The sequence below is a fragment of the Heptranchias perlo genome, chromosome 22, assembly GCF_035084215.1.
Source record: "Heptranchias perlo isolate sHepPer1 chromosome 22, sHepPer1.hap1, whole genome shotgun sequence".
Taxonomy (NCBI): Eukaryota; Metazoa; Chordata; class Chondrichthyes; order Hexanchiformes; family Hexanchidae; genus Heptranchias; species Heptranchias perlo.
The window spans coordinates 49,542,808-49,558,304 of record NC_090346.1 but is presented as its reverse complement, the minus strand read 5'-3'; the positions used below and the strand labels follow the sequence as shown (position 1 = coordinate 49,558,304).

The 15,497-nt window shown below is 44.5% G+C and overlaps 1 protein-coding gene and 1 long non-coding RNA gene across 4 annotated transcripts in view; one reads left to right on the top strand and one right to left on the bottom strand.

Annotated features, from left to right (window-relative positions):
• The window catches only part of LOC137340803 (uncharacterized), a 72,488-nt gene that overhangs the window by 11,437 nt on the left and 45,554 nt on the right, over positions 1 to 15,497 (bottom strand). The window contains exon 3 of the long non-coding RNA XR_010966869.1: positions 3,906 to 4,005. This is a non-coding gene — a long non-coding RNA (uncharacterized lncRNA). The remainder of the gene's footprint in view (positions 1 to 3,905; positions 4,006 to 15,497) is intronic.
• Positions 1 to 15,497, top strand: part of tbc1d24 (TBC1 domain family, member 24) — a 42,718-nt gene that overhangs the window by 14,330 nt on the left and 12,891 nt on the right. For 2 of the 3 annotated variants that reach the window (XM_068003591.1, XM_068003592.1), the window contains 2 exons: positions 4,766 to 5,830; positions 14,935 to 15,093. In XM_068003591.1, the coding sequence (XP_067859692.1) occupies positions 4,842 to 5,830; positions 14,935 to 15,093 (1,148 nt within the window). In that variant the 5' untranslated portion in view covers positions 4,766 to 4,841. The remainder of the gene's footprint in view (positions 1 to 4,765; positions 5,831 to 14,934; positions 15,094 to 15,497) is intronic. The other variant, XM_068003593.1, reaches the window with a different exon arrangement.

Here is a 15,497-nt window from a genome sequence, read left to right as displayed (position 1 = left end):
TTCGGGGTGGCAGGCAGTGACTAGTGGGGTACCGCAGGGATCAATGCTTGGGCCCCAGATATTCACAATATATATCAATGATTTGGATGAGGGAACCAAATGTAATATTTTAAAGTTTGCTGACGACACAAAACTAGGTGGGATCGTGAGTTGTGAGGAGGATGCAAAGAGGCTTCAAGGCGATTTAGACAATTTAAGCGAGTGAGCAAATACATGGCAGAAGCAGTATAATGTGGATAAATGTGAAGTTATCTGCTTCGGAAGGAAAAACAGAAAGGCAGAGTATTATTTAAATGGTGATAGATTGGGGATTGTTGATGTACAAAGGGACCTGGGTGTCCTTGTACACCAGTCACTGAAAGCAAACATGCAGGTGCAGCAAGCAGTTAGGAAGGCAAATGGTATGTTGGCCTTCATTGCAAGAGGATTTGAGTACAGGAGCAAGGATGTCTTCCTGCAGTTATACAGGGCCTTGATGAGACCACACCTGGAGTATTGTGTGCAGTTTTGGTCTCCTTACCTAAGAAAGGATATGCTTGCCATTGAGGGAGTGCAGCAAAGGTTCACCATACTGATTCTTGGGATGGTAGGACTGTCGTATGAGGAGAGATTGGGTCGACTCGGCCTGTATTCACTCGAGTTTAGAAGAATGAGAGGGGATCTCATTGAAACATATAAAATTCTGACAGGAAAGCATTTGACAAGGTACCGCATGGTAGGTTGTTACATAAGGTTAAATCTCATGGGATCCAAGGTGAGGTAGCCAATTGGTTAGAAAATTGGCTTGACGACAGAAGACAGAGGGTGGTTGTCGAGGGTTGTTTTTCAAACTGGATGCCTGTGTCCAGCGGTGTGCCTCAGGGATCGGTGCTGGGTCCGCTGTTATTTGTTATTTATATTAATGATTTGGATGAGAATTTAGGAGGCATGGTTAGTAAGTTTGCAGATGACACCAAGATTGGTGGCATTGTGGACAGTGAAGAAGGTTATCTAGGATTGCAACGGGATCTTGATAAATTGGGCCAGTGGGCCGATGAATGGCAGATGGAGTTTAATTTAGATAAATGTGAGGTGATGCATTTTGGTAGATCGAATCGGGCCAGGACCTACTCCGTTAATGGTAGGGCGTTGGGGAGAGTTATAGAACAAAGAGATCTAGGAGTACAGATTCATAGCTCCTTGAAAGTGGAGTCACAGGTGGATAGGGTGGTGAAGAAGGCATTCAGCATGCTTGGTTTCATTGGTCAGAACATTGAATGCAGGAGTTGGGATGTCTTGTTGAAGTTGTACAGGGCATTGGTGAGGCCACACTTGGAGTACTGTGTACAGTTCTGGTCACCCTATTATAGAAAGGATATTATTAAACTAGAAAGAGTGCAGAAAAGATTTACTAGGATGCTACCGGGACTTGATGGTTTGACTTACAGGGAGAGGTTAGACAGACTGGGACTTTATTCCCTGGAGAGTAGGAGGTTAAGGGGTGATCTTATAGAAGTCTATAAAATAATGAGGGGCATAGATAAGGTCGATAGTCAAAATCTTTTCCCAAAGGTAGGGGAGTCTATAACGAGGGGGCACAGATTTAAGGTGAGAGGGGAGAGATACAAAAGGATCCAGAGGGGCAATTTTTTCACTCAAAGGGTGGTGAGTGTCTGGAACGAGCTGCCAGAGGCAGTAGTAGAGGCGGGTACAATTTTGTCTTTTAAAAAGCATTTGGACAGTTACATGGGGAAGATGGGTATCGAGGGATATGGGCCAAGTGCAGGCAATTGGGACTAGCTTAGTGGTATAAACTGGGCGACATGGACATGTTGGGCCGAAGGGCCTGTTTCCATGTTGTAACTTCTATGATTCTATGATTCTATGACTAGACAGACTGGATGCAGGGAGGATGTTTCTCTTGGCTGGGGGAGTCCAGAACGAGGGGTCACTGTCTCAGGATACGGTTTAGGACTGAGTTGAGGAGAAATTTCTTCACTCAGAGGGTGGTGAACCTGTGGAATTCTCTACCACAGAAGGCTGTGGAGGCCAAGTCATTAGATGTATTTAAGAAGGAGCTAGATAGATTTCTGGACACAAAAGGCATCAAGGGACATGGGGAGAGAGTGGGAATATGGTATTGAGATAGAGGATCAGCCATGATCATATTGAATGGCCTACTCCTGCTCCTATTTTCTATGTTTCTATGAAAGCTTGTATCTGCTGACAGAAATGTAAGAGCAAACCCATTGGAGAAGTATTCCCAGAGCACACAAAATAACCTGTTCTGACGAAGGGCATCGACCTGAAACGTTAACTCTGTTTCTTTCTCAAAGACGCTGCCTGACTTGCTGAGTATTTCCATCTTCCATTTTCTGTTTTTATTTCAGATTTCCAGCATCTGCAATATTTCACTTTTGATAAGCTGCTTCCATTCAGCTTTACATTTTTAAACACAGAAGTTGTGAGTTTACAGTTGGATTACAAGGTCACATAGAACTTACAACCTTGATATTTAAACCCCATGAATCTACAATAATGGATGTACAAAAGGGATGGGTTGAAATGATTGCTTTTAATCTTGTATTCCAAACTGAAATAGCTTTACTGTTTGGAGCTGTGTTGTCACTGTTTGGAGCTGTGTTGTCACTGTCTTTGGTGCTGTGACCTAGAGGTTAATGAGCTTAATGGTTAACCCAGTTTGTTTATACTGCATTGAAAGTAATTGTCTCCGATATTGACTGTTTTTCCAGCCTTTGTGATTTGTACACACAGTGTGTTGACCCTAAACACTCTCAGGATGATGTAACTTCATCAGCACTCACAACTTGAAACATAACTTTGAAACAGAAGCACCATTGCTTGTCTTTGTTTTATAGAATCTTAGAATGGTTACAGCACGGAAAGAGGCCATTTGGCCCATCAAGTCCGTGCCGGCTCTATGCAAGAACAATCCAGCTAGTCCCACTCCCCCGCCCTTTCCCCGTAGCCCTGCACATTTTTTCCCTTCAAGTACTTATCCAGTTCCCTTTTGAAAGCCACAATTGAATCTGCCTCCATCGCCCCCTCAGGCAGTGCATTCCTGATCACAACCACGCGCGTGTTTAAAAAAAAGATTTTGCTCATGTCGCCTTTGGTTCTTTCTCCAGTCACATTAAATTTATGTCCTCTGGTTCTTGACCCTTCTGCCAATGGAAATCGTTTCTCTCTATCTACTCTGACTAGACCCTTCATGATTTTGAATACCTCTATCAAATCTCCTCGCAACCATCTCTTTCAAGGAGAACAACCCCAGCTTCTCCAGTCTATCCACGTAACTAAAGTCCCTCACCCCGGAATCATTCTAGTAAATCTAATTCTGCACCCTCTCGAAGGCCTTCACATCTTTCCTAAAGTGCGGTGCCCAGAACGGGACACAATACTCCAGTTGTGGCCCAACCAGTGTTTTATAAAGGTTCATCATGATTTCTTGCTTTTGTACTCTGCTTCTATTTATAAAGCCCAGGATCACATATGCTTTCTTAACCACTTTCTCAACCTGCCCTGCTACCTTAAACGATTTGTTCACATATACCCCCAGATCTCTCTGTTCCTGCACCCCTTTTAGAATTGTACCCTTTAGTTTATATTGCCTCTCCTCGTTCTTCCTACCAAAATGTATCACTTCACACTTTTCTGCATTTTGACAGTCCATACAGCCACACAATAACATTTTAGTTAAAAAGGAACAAGTGGGATCCTGCCAAACATTTGTCTGATTTTTGCTGGGCAAAAATATCCTTCTAGGAGCTTTCTAAATGGAGTATTTTGATCTATGGACCGATCAAACTGTTACTAACTTACTCAGAGCATAACAATTCTTCTGGCAAAAACAAATTTTAAAGGCAAATTTTTTAAGGAGTAACAGGTTTGCACCATAAATTTACCTGCATCTTCATTCAGCTCCTGTTCGTCCCTCTGGAGAAAGTGCCTTTCCATAGCTCAATGCTGCACTCGTATGACCCCACTGATGGGATGGGATGCCTGCTGTAAAAGAAGAATGATCTTGAATCACCTCCTTGGCATGGCCCAAAGTGCTTTGCAACCAATGGATTACTTTTGAAGTACAGTTACTATTACATGGGGAAACATGGCAGCAAATTTGAGAACAGCAAGACCCCACTAACAGCAAATGGAACGAATTACCAGATAATCTGTTATTTATGGTGTTGAGAGGAGGATTGTTGGCCTAGACACCAGAAGAAGTCCCTGCTCTTCAGAATAGCGCCATGGGATCTTTTACGTCCACCTGAGCGGGAAAATGGGGCCTCAGTTTAACGTCTCACCCTGATCACATGAATGGCACTACATTTTAAAAAAAAATTATTTTGTTTTTCTTGGGTAGGCCGTACCTGTTTAGTATGATGTTTGGGGACCTTGTCTTCAAAAGGACATGAACAGGTCAGACAGGAGAAACGTGATAGTTCTGGAACCCCAGTCATTTTCAAATGTAAACTAACCTACAAATATATAGGACAGAGTAAAGGTTATTTGGCACATGTGCAGCTTCCTGCTGCTCAAGGTCATGTCCTGCATGCTACTTGCATCTTCCTCCTGCCTGTGTCCTGACCCTTTATCCCTTTGATTCCCTTTTGAAATGGGAATTCTGTCCCCTCCTATTTGAGTATTCAATCCATATTCCTGCAGTCAGTGATTTGTCCTCTGTTTAATGTGTGTATCCTTATAGATGTTAAAGCTGTAATGGGTGTAAAGTGCTAATTTGTGATTTTTTTTGTTTGCCCAACAGTGAAAACATGGGTGCACCTTGAAAATTAAATACCCCTCCCCCTTTCTCCCCACCCCCACCCCCTCCCAGCACTGAAATGGAAGAATTGGTGAACTCCTCGGCTGCGTCTGACACGCAGTGTAACCGCTTCGTGACCTGGGACAAAATGTCTGACCACGAGAAGGACAGTCCTGTGGTGCCATCTTACATAGATGGCAACTTGCTAAAGCAATACGCCAGACAAGGTTACTGGGCAAAGAACCACTCTCTAAGAGCCAAAATCTACGAGCAAATCATCAAAGCAGTCCCCTGCAGAACCGTGACTCCTGACGCTGAGGTGTACAACGATATTGTGGGGAAAATCGCTGGGAAAAGAAACGCCTCCACGTTATCGTTGCCAGAATTTGTGGATGGCAGCACCATCCCGAACTATTTTCTGAACGCAGATGGGATCAGTGCCGTTAGGAAGATCGTGGTGTGTATTTCCAGCCAGTTTCCAGACATCTCCTTCTGTCCTGTGCTGCCAGCCATTGTGGCGCTGCTCCTGCACTACACCGCAGACGAGGCGGAATGCTTCGAGAAGGTGTGCCGTCTCTTGGCCTGCAACGACCGTACAAAACACTTTGTAGACCAAACCTTCCTGGCCTACGAATCCTCCTGCATGACTTTCGGAGACCTGGCCAACAAATACTGCCAGGGCGCTCACAAGCTGATAGTGAGTGCTTCGGAGGATGTGCTGGAGGTTTATTCCGATTGGCTGCGGTGGATGTTTGGAGACCTGCCCTTCAATTATGCAGCCCGTGTCTTGGATATCTTCTTTGTCGAAGGGTTTAAGGTACTGTACAGGGTAGCGCTGGCTCTCCTCAAGTTCTTCCGAAAAATCAGAACCGGACAGCCTGAGAAATCTGCCAATGTTCGAGCTGACATCCAGAGCTTTGTCCAAGGCATTGCTGCACACGTCCCGGTGGAGAAGCTGTTGGAGAAAGCGTTTTCTATCCGCCTCTTTACCAGGAAGGAGATTCGCTTGCTCCGTGATGCCAATGAAAAAGCACTGAAGCAAAAAGGCATCACTGTAAATCAAAAGAGGTATTTTCTCTGGTTTATTGCAACATTAAAATATTTTGAGCACTGTTTAAACAGTAAAACAAGCATTCCAATGTATAACTCTTTGTTTAAATGTTCTCTCCCCAACACCTTTTTTAGACAATTTTCTATCAGTTGATTTTGAATTAAGGGGAGCTGGAAGGGAATTCTAACCTTTATCCGTAGCCATTAATTGAAGATTGACACATCATTCAAAAACATAACCTTGGAGGTTCTGCATGAAGCTGCAGTGCTGTGAAAATATATGGCACTCTGCAGAGGAACTGGTGCAACTACAGCATTGGTTGTACAATGACATCGACTTTCAATCCCTGCGTCAAGTTTGTTCACTTCTTCTGCACCTGTTGCCTTGGCTGCACCCAGTGACCATCTTGTCCAAGGTGCTGAGTAAGGTCGAGCTGCCTCCCATGGATGGAGAGACACCCTGACACTGAGTCAACTTTGGTCTCATTTGTGCGCTGCCGAGTGGCTGCTTCAAGTGGATTGAAACAGCACTTGGCACTGGCCGCAGCAACCCCAGAGGGCAGAGAAAAATGAATTAAAGTCAAGCTTTATACTTCACAGTTTGCTGCATTAAGCTTTGAAAATGTTCAAAACTGATGAGTCTGATCTGTATTTAGAGTAATGAGAGGGAAAGATGAAAAATAATTTTTCTTCATCTGGCCTATAGGTGACAAGTTGCTTTTCTAATTTTGATAAAATGTTCCATCGTGTTAAGTCTCCGTCTCTCTCCGTCTCTCTCCGTCTCTCTCCGTCTCTCTCCGTCTCTCTCCGTCTCTCTCCGTCTCTCTCCGTCTCTCTCCGTCTCTCTCCGTCTCTCTCCGTCTCTCTCCGTCTCTCTCCGTCTCTCTCCGTCTCTCTCCGTCTCTCTCTCTCTGTCTGTCTGTCTCTCTCTGTCTGTCTGTCTGTCTGTCTGTCTCTCTCTCTCTCTGTCTGTCTGTGTGTCTGTCTGTCTCACTTTTAAAAATTTGTTCATGGGATGTGGACGTCGCTGGCGAGGCCAGCATTTATTGCCCATCCCTGATTGCCCTTGAGAAGGTGGTGGTGAGCCGCCGCCTTGAAACGCTGCAGTCTGTGTGGTGAAGGTTCTCCCACAGTGCTGTTAGGAAGAGAGTTCCAGGGTTTTGACCTAGCGACGATGAAGGAACAGTGATATATTTCCAAGTCGGGATAGTGTGTGACTTGGAGGGGAACGTGCAGGTGGTGCTGTTCCCATGTGCCTGCTGCTCTTGTCCTTCTAGGTGGTAGAGGTCGCAGGTTTGGGAGGTGCTGTCGAAGAAGCCTTGGCGAGTTGCTGCAGTGCATTCTGTGGATGGTACACACTGCAGCCATAGTGCGCCGGTGGTGAAGGGAGTGAATGTTTAGGGTGGTGGATGGGGTGCCAATCAAGCGGGTTGCTTTGTCCTGGATGGTGTCGAGCTTCTTGAGTGTTGTTGGAGCTGCACTCATCCAGGCAAGTGGAGAGTATTCCATCACACTCCTGACTTGTGCCTTGTAGATGGTGGAAAGGCTTTGGGGAGTCAGGAGGTGAGTCACTTGCTGCAGAATACCCAGCCTCTGACCTGCTCTTGTAGCCACAGTATTTATGTGGCTGGTCCAGTTAAGTTTCTGGTCAGTGGTGACCCCCAGAATGTTGTTGATGGGGGATTCGGCGATGGTAATGCCGTTGAATGTCAAGGGGAGGTGGTTAGACTCTCTCTTGTTGGAGATGGTCATTACCTGGTATTTGTCTGGAGCGAATGTTACTTGCCACTTATCAGCCTAAGCCTGAATGTTGTCCAGGTCTTGCTGCACGCGGGCTCAGACTGCTTCATTAACTGAGGGGTTCCGAATGCAACTGAACATCGTGCAATCATCAACAAACATCCCCATTTCTGACCTTTATGATGGAGGGAAGGTCATTGATGAAGCAGCTGAAGATGGTTGGGCCTAGGACACTGCCTTGAGGAACTCCTGCAGCAATGTCCAGGGACTGAGATGATTGGCCTCCAACAACCACCACTATCTTCCTTTGTGCTAGGTATGACTCCAGCCACTGGAGAGTTTTCCCCCGATTCCCATTGACTTCAATTTTACTCGGGCTCCTTGGTGCCACACTCGGTCAAATGCTGCTTTGATGTCAAGGGCAGTCACTCACCTCACCTCTGGAATTCAGCTCTTTTGTCCATGTTTGGACCAAGGCCGTAATGAGGTCCGGAGCAGAGTGGTCTTGGCGGAACCCAAACTGAGCGTGGGTGAGCAGGTTATTGGTGAGTAAGTGCTGATTGATAGTACTGTCGACGACACCTTCCATCACTTTGCTGATGATTAAGAGTAGGCTGATGGGGCGTTAATTGGCCGGAATGGATTTGTCCTGTTTTTTTGTGGACAGGACATACCTGGGCAATTTTCCACATTGTCTGTTAGATGCCAGTGTTGTAGCTGTACTGGAACAGCTTGGCTAGAGGCGCAGCTAGTTCTGGAGCACAAGTCTTCAGCACTACAGCCGGGATGCTGTCGGGGCACTTAGCCTTTGCTGTATCCAGTGCACTCAGCCGTTTCTTGATATCACGTGGAGTGAATCGAATTGGCTGAAGACTGGCTTCTGTGATCATAGAATCGTAGAATCATAGAAAATAGGAGCAAGAGTAGGCCATTTGGCCCTTCAAAATGATCATGGCTGATCGTCTAACTCAGTACCCTGTTCCCGCTTTTTCCCCATATCCCTTGATCCCATTAGCATTAAGAAATATATCTATCTCCTTCTTGAATACATCTAATGACTTGGCCTCCACTGCCTTCTGTGGTAGAGAATTCCACAGGTTCACCAAATTTCTCCTCATCTCGGTTCTAAATGGCATGCTCCGTATCCTGAGACTGTGACCCCTGGTTATGGATTCCCCATCCATCGGGAACATCCTGCCTGCATCTAGTCTGTCTAGTCCTGTTAGAATTTTATATGTTTCGATGAGATCACCTCTCAATCTTCTAAACTCTAATGAATATAGGCCTAGTCGACCCAATCTCTCCTCATAAGTCAGTCCTGCCATCCCAGGAATCCCAGGGTTGATCCCCTGGCTTGTTGGTAATGGTAGAGTGAGGAATATGCTGGGCCATGAGGTTACAGATTGTGCTGGAATACTGTGTGTCTGTGCGTGTGCCTGCGCGCACGCGCCTCGCCCTCCGTGCCTGCACGCATGCGCGTGTGTGTGTGTCTCGCTGTCTGTCACTCGCACTCTCACACACTCACTCTCACACACAGTCCCTGCCTCACTGTGATGTGCTTTTCCTTAATTCAGTTGCTGTAGATTTCTACACCTCCATTTCACGTTTTTTTGTTTTGCTGTTAGCCTTGGTTCCTTTTAACTTTTTGTATCCTCCCTCTTCTCTCCTTGGTCTCTGACTTCCCCCACAGCATTTGTGAAATGACCTGTTGTAATCATCGGTAGGATACTGCCTCGATCACACTTTAAACTCGTGTATGCAATTAAATGTCAGCGTGTTGTATTCGAGCCTCACCTGGCAGTAGGTTATTCATAAAAGTTAATCTTTTGCCCTTTTATATTTAAAAAAAATCATCTGTCTACATTTGATCCAACCCATACCACTTGCCATTTTCCATTCTTGATATTGGCTACACCTCTGCCAACACCAGCTGTGAGCTGATTACTTGGCAGTGCCTAAAAAGCCTGGTTGGGGAAGAACCAAGTCTCTGTTCTGCAGCTTTCTGTATCGTGCCTGGAGTTGTGTCCTATTTTCTGCCGTTGCACGACAGTGTGTCAGACCGCAGCACCATGTCCTGCACTGGCCTTTACATGGGTAATATTGACTTGTCTTTTCATTTTGCATTGTGCTGTCTACTACATTGGTTTTTCATTTACATGGAGAAATTAGCCTTTACTCAGTTTATTTTTGTGATAAAGACAAGGTATATCTGTCCTGGGAAAGAAGCAATATCAGATCAGAATCGGGATAAAGTTCCCTGCACTTCCCATCGAGAGTCCCAAGTGAAGTATAGCGCATGCAGTATAAACTCTCCTCTATTCTGTCCCAAACTCGGAAGAGGGTTCTTTGTCAGGATGACATTTCCATTTCTCTCTGGTGATTGTACCAAAGTACGAGCAGTTTTATGCTGTGCATCTGTGCACACTGGGAGATGGCTCGCGACTGCCCTAAACTTTCAACACAGAGTGTCATTTTCAGCCAGCAGAGTGGTGCCTTTATCATCCCATCAGTCTGGACTAGATTCAGACCCAGGCTTCGGAGATGAAAGAGCATTGTGCTGAGACTTTCATCTAGCCCCACTTTATGCTTTTAGTGCAGAACGATGCCAGATAATGGCAGTCAAATTATAAATTGTTTTGATCTGTGGGCCTTTGAATTTAGGGCCAACAACTTTAGGGAAGTGTTGGTCCTGAACCAGTAATCCTGATGCCTATATGTGTTTACAAATCATACGCAGACATTTTTCTCTTGGTGATCCATGTGTGCTGGCTCTGTGCACAGCTAATCGAATTGTCATTTACAGGAGTAGTTTCAAGCATTTTTGGTGCTGTTGTTAGTTGCACTTTGGGTTATCAACTAAAGAGTTTAAAGTATATCATGTTCTGACAACTCATTTTTCCCCTTAAAACAGCATTCACGTGTGTTATAACTGGTAACTATTTTCCATCCGTTTTTCATTTGAACTATATTCCATTAAAATAGCAAGTGACCGAACAGGTAACAAAAGCAGGTAACTATTAGGAAAGTGCAGCTTACAGAGCAGATTCAATCAGGGTTCAATTGTTGGCTGGAATTCGTCACTAACGCAATTAGTTTCACATTTAATTAATTCATCTCCCTCTGAATATATTACTGTATTTGCACTACTTAGTGACACTATACGCTCCTAATCCATGCTTACCCAGTGCATTTACACCTGACACCACTGTGCTCTTGGGTTCAAACTTTGGTTTCAACACCTTGCTGTATCAGATGTGGGAGCAAGTGAGAGCTACTGATTCAAGTTGTCCTACTGTACAATCCCAACTCTCAGCATATAGAATGGCTTGTCCTTCACACAGCCTGCATTATGCCTATCGTTTGCCTCTCGCTCTACCGGCTGGGATACCATCTTAGGTAGAAAGAGAAAGTGGATTAGTGAATTCAGAAACTAGACTTCTATACACTCTGCTAATAGGGGGAGGTGTTGGGAGGTATCCCACTCCTCCAGTTTGAGGGCCAGCGAGCTTGTATTGTTGGAAGGTGAGATCACCTTATCATGGAATTTTTCTTCTTCATTCTTTCACAGCATGGTTTGAGTCACTCTGTTTCTTGTGGATTTCTTTGGTTAATTTTGGAAAGGAAGAGATGACTACTCACAGGAACAGTCCTTTTCTTTTAAACAGTCTGTTAAACACATACTGCTCTTGGCAGACTAGTAAAAGAATGCAGGTCTGAGGAGGAGTGGAATTACAATCCTGCCACAGACTCAATTTTAAAATGCTCCTTTTATTCAGAAGGGGCTTCTAGAGGAGGTCCTCCTTTGCGAAGCTGAACTCCGACCCTTCATATTAATATACTTCACTGAGTTTAAAACTGAACGGGGACTGTAGCGATGGACCTCCAGAGCATAAAAGTCATGAGATTTTAGGGTTATCAAATAACCTTTGCACAGCACCATCCCTCTCCCAAAAACCCCGGTGGGATTGTGATGCTTTTCACATCACCTTAGATCATTGAACAGTCGCATCAGACAGTACCAAGGTTAGAATTGTTCACGGTGCAAAAACTAAACAGAATAAAATTGAGCAATGCCAAAAGTAAATTTCAGTTCCTTTTAAGTATAATTAAATATTGGCTTTTGTTGAGAGTTGTCAGAACAGTTACAAGGGAACCCTTATTGTGCACAGAGCCAGAGTGATTGTGATTTTATTTACGTGCTTAGCATGTAGTAGCTAACGTTCTTGTGTTTTGTGGGTAGAAGCTTTCTCTTTTTTTCTCTGGGATGTGGGAATTATATTGATTGCTTTCTCTTTTTTTTTCCCTCCTTCATTATGTCTGTGTTCTTTATGACATCCAAATTTGTTCCTGTTAAACTACGTCCTCAATGTCCGATTTACAGACAAAGGTAGGCTATAGAAAGACTTCCTTCACAAAACTTGGGACACCCGCGCACGCACACGCATGCACACACGCACACACACAGCACTTGGCAAAGGTTTGCAAATTGAGGTTATGACTGGTGCAGCAAAATTCCAAATGCATTACCTGGTGTGATACTGAGAAGCCCCATGTTCAATTGCTAGTTGGGTGGCTGACGCGATCAGCTGGTAAGTGGGGGGGAGGAGAGGAGAGTTACAATTGGCCTCAGTACCCCTGAGGTAGGAAAAAATAAATTGGTCAGGGTCCCGACTTCTGATCGCCACTGACTCTTACTGGAAAGCGTGCTCGTCCATATCTTGTGACAACAGGCTCAGACTCGGCTGCGACTCTCTCCATAGTTGATTAGCCTACTGTCGTGGCTTGTGGATGAAGAGGAGCCACTTGGGTGAAGTGCCACAGGGCTGCTGGTGTCCATCAAACTGCCCCCCAGTAAGAGTTGGGAGAGGGTGGAGATAAAAGGAGAGAGGATAGAGATCCAACACCCCTTTCTCCCCCCTCCCCCCAGCTCAGCTGATCTCGTGCCCAAATCAACAGTGGACTGACCGGAGAGTCAATATCACATGTTCTTGCACTGCTCGCTACCTGGGACATTTGGACTGCAGGTGGGAGGGCAAGTATAATTGCAGTCTTGGTCAGCCTGCAGCAGATTCAAAAGAGTAGCCCTGTAGGTGTTGTAAAAGGGCCACTCTGGTTAAAGTTTCACAGTTTAAAACTTGGAATCAGAACATTAGCAGTTGCTCTCGTTGATGCAAATCTCTCAAGGCATTTGGGGGGATGAAATTGGTCTTTGGCAATAGTGCAAAACGGGCATATACCTTCTGTATTCCTGACGTGGGTTTCGAGGGTTAAATTGGGCATTGTAATGCAGTATGGTGCGAACAACTGCTCATTTGTAAGAGTTTAAGTTTCTAGCTGATAGTGTTATTGTTTCGTATTGCAAGCATACAAAATCTTCAGCACCACCATCCTGCCTCACGACTGCCTGTCACAGGAGCATTGCTTCCAAGCTATGTTTACACTGTTGATGCATCTGAGACAACTTGTACTTTCTGTGGAGCATTAACTGGCACTGTTCTTGTCCCAGTTCTCACACCTGAGAAAATTTATGGACGTGTGACCATTGTATAAGTTCATTCAGCCATCTCTTTCTCTTCCCCTCCCCCGCCCAACGCTTTGAAAGCCAACACATACCCAATGGCTTGGTAAGATGCCATGGCTGTCAGCCCAATGTGTCTGAACTAGGTGCATAAGACCATTTATGTAGAGAGCACTTTGTGCCACTGTATTTTCATGATTGCCCTCGGTACCAACCACAGTCCAGTGGGATCATGTAAATCCACTCTCAACGAAGGCGTTCTCTAAAGCCGTGCCTTGTATGTTTTTCTTGCAGTCCCTTATTTGCCTCGGCAGCTCTTAACTATCTGCTGATCTTGAGCTGGCTAAATGGGAAAAGAGATGGTTGAATAAAGCTACGCTGCCTCTGCAAGGGGGTTTTACACCAGCGGCTGCAGTCTGTGAACTGAGAGAGGGGTAAGAGGGAAAATGATGAGAGGAGCAAAGTGTAGGCACAGATAAAATCAACCAGAACTCCAGAGAGTGAGAGTAATAGAATGCATTGCGTGAAAAAGTAATAATTAGCAATTACTATTGAGGGTCTTTTATTTCTCCTCTTCCTTTTGCCAAGACCCCATATAGTACATACTTGAGCCACTGGTGTAAAGCTCACTTGCAGAGGCAGCATAGCTATGTAAGGGAAAGGTAAGAATGACGACGTGGCATTAAATTTTAAACTTGAGGCAGTGAAACGTAGCATGTAATTTAAATAGGATGTGGGAACCAGCTTATGCGTTTGACCCGCTATAGTTGCAGGTCATTTGGCTTAAAATCATTGATGGCAGAGGCTGTTGTTTTCTTCGAATAAACCACCACTCCCCACCTTTATATCCTCTAACTTAACTTTGTTAAAATGTGGAGATTTGAAGAAATGGTCTTTTCTGTCAACTTCAAAAAAAAAACATACAGTTTGATTGCTCTTCCAATAGTTGTCGATTTGAGGAATTATCGCAGGAGCCTTAACCCAAGCAAAGTCAGTAATAAAAGGGCTTAATCCTTAAAGGCACAGTTGTCCAGTTTTTTGTGCAAGTATAGAATATCTGCAACAGCTTATGTTTTCAGCAGAATTTCCATTTGGGTAAAATTATTCCACTTTGAAATGCCTGTACATTGGCCGATTGGCGTGGCCGATTTGTTGGGGTTCATCCTTTATGAAGGACAAAAGGGGGGAATGTGGAAGTGCATGAAGGGATACTTGACCATATTAACTCTTTATTAACTCACATGTTAGCTGAGCAGGTACTTGGTACCGTCTGCCCCCCCCCCCCCCCCCCCCCCGCAGCAGATAAGGGTATTGCTGACTACAAAATATAATGAGAATACAGTTTCTTGAAAGGCCATGTGGCCTTGAGACTGACTTCAACTCTACTGATTACCAGGACAGAAATGTGAGGAGGATGGGAATGCTCAGGCCTACGCGCCAAAGTAATAAAGGGCTATGGACGTTCGGGAGGGGCAGGCTCATTACTTGATTGACCAACTCCCTGAGCCAATAAAGAATGTACGTGTACACCCATATTCTGTGACAGGTGGGCGTTGTTACTGAGCTGTATAAACGTGAGCTGTTTCTTGAACTCAGCGAAGATGTATCCTCAACCATTGTCTTGAGGTGCTCTTCCCTTGTATAAAAGTTAAAATAAAATTTTCTCTTTGTACTACTGGTTTGGGTGTTAATACATTGGTATAGTGTTAAGTTTCGACACCTTTAATTGTTTTACTTCACTTAAACTGTAAATGCTCTCGGCTTTCTTTTAGTTTCACAATCGAAAGGCAGTATAGATTAACTGAAGGTTCTGATCCACTCCTTTACTTCGTATTTTCTTGACCTTTTTGTGGATTTCTCGCAGACAAAATGTTCATCTAGCAGTCCATGTGGAAAACTTCAAATCTGATATTGTCAGCGCAAAGGAAATGAGAGAGATTTGGTCCTGGATCCCAGAACGATTTGCCCTTTGCCAACCAACGTTGCTTTTTACTACATCGAACCATGGTTATAGCCTGAATAGGTAAAGTATAAGAAGGGTTCCTTATAGTAGAACTGAGGATTTGTACAATTTTATTACATTCAAATAGCAAACTATTGTTTCCTCTGTGCATGACAGAGTAATCACAGACCTCAGTGGGTGACCAAGGATACTGCGTAGGAAGTTGTTGAATACTGTGTTCTACGAGGTGAAGGCTCCATAACTCACTAGCACTGAAGTCATAAATGGAAGAAACATATATTTAGCTATACAATTTATTAACAATCTTGCGTCTACATGCACTTCTATTATAAATTCCTATGTCCACATTTATGATGGAAACTGTCTATGTAAACGCGTCACGCTGTAATTACACCCCCTTTGGTGGAAGCACTGCAGCGTCATCAGTGGCAGGGGGTATAATTACAATGTGACAAGTTTACATA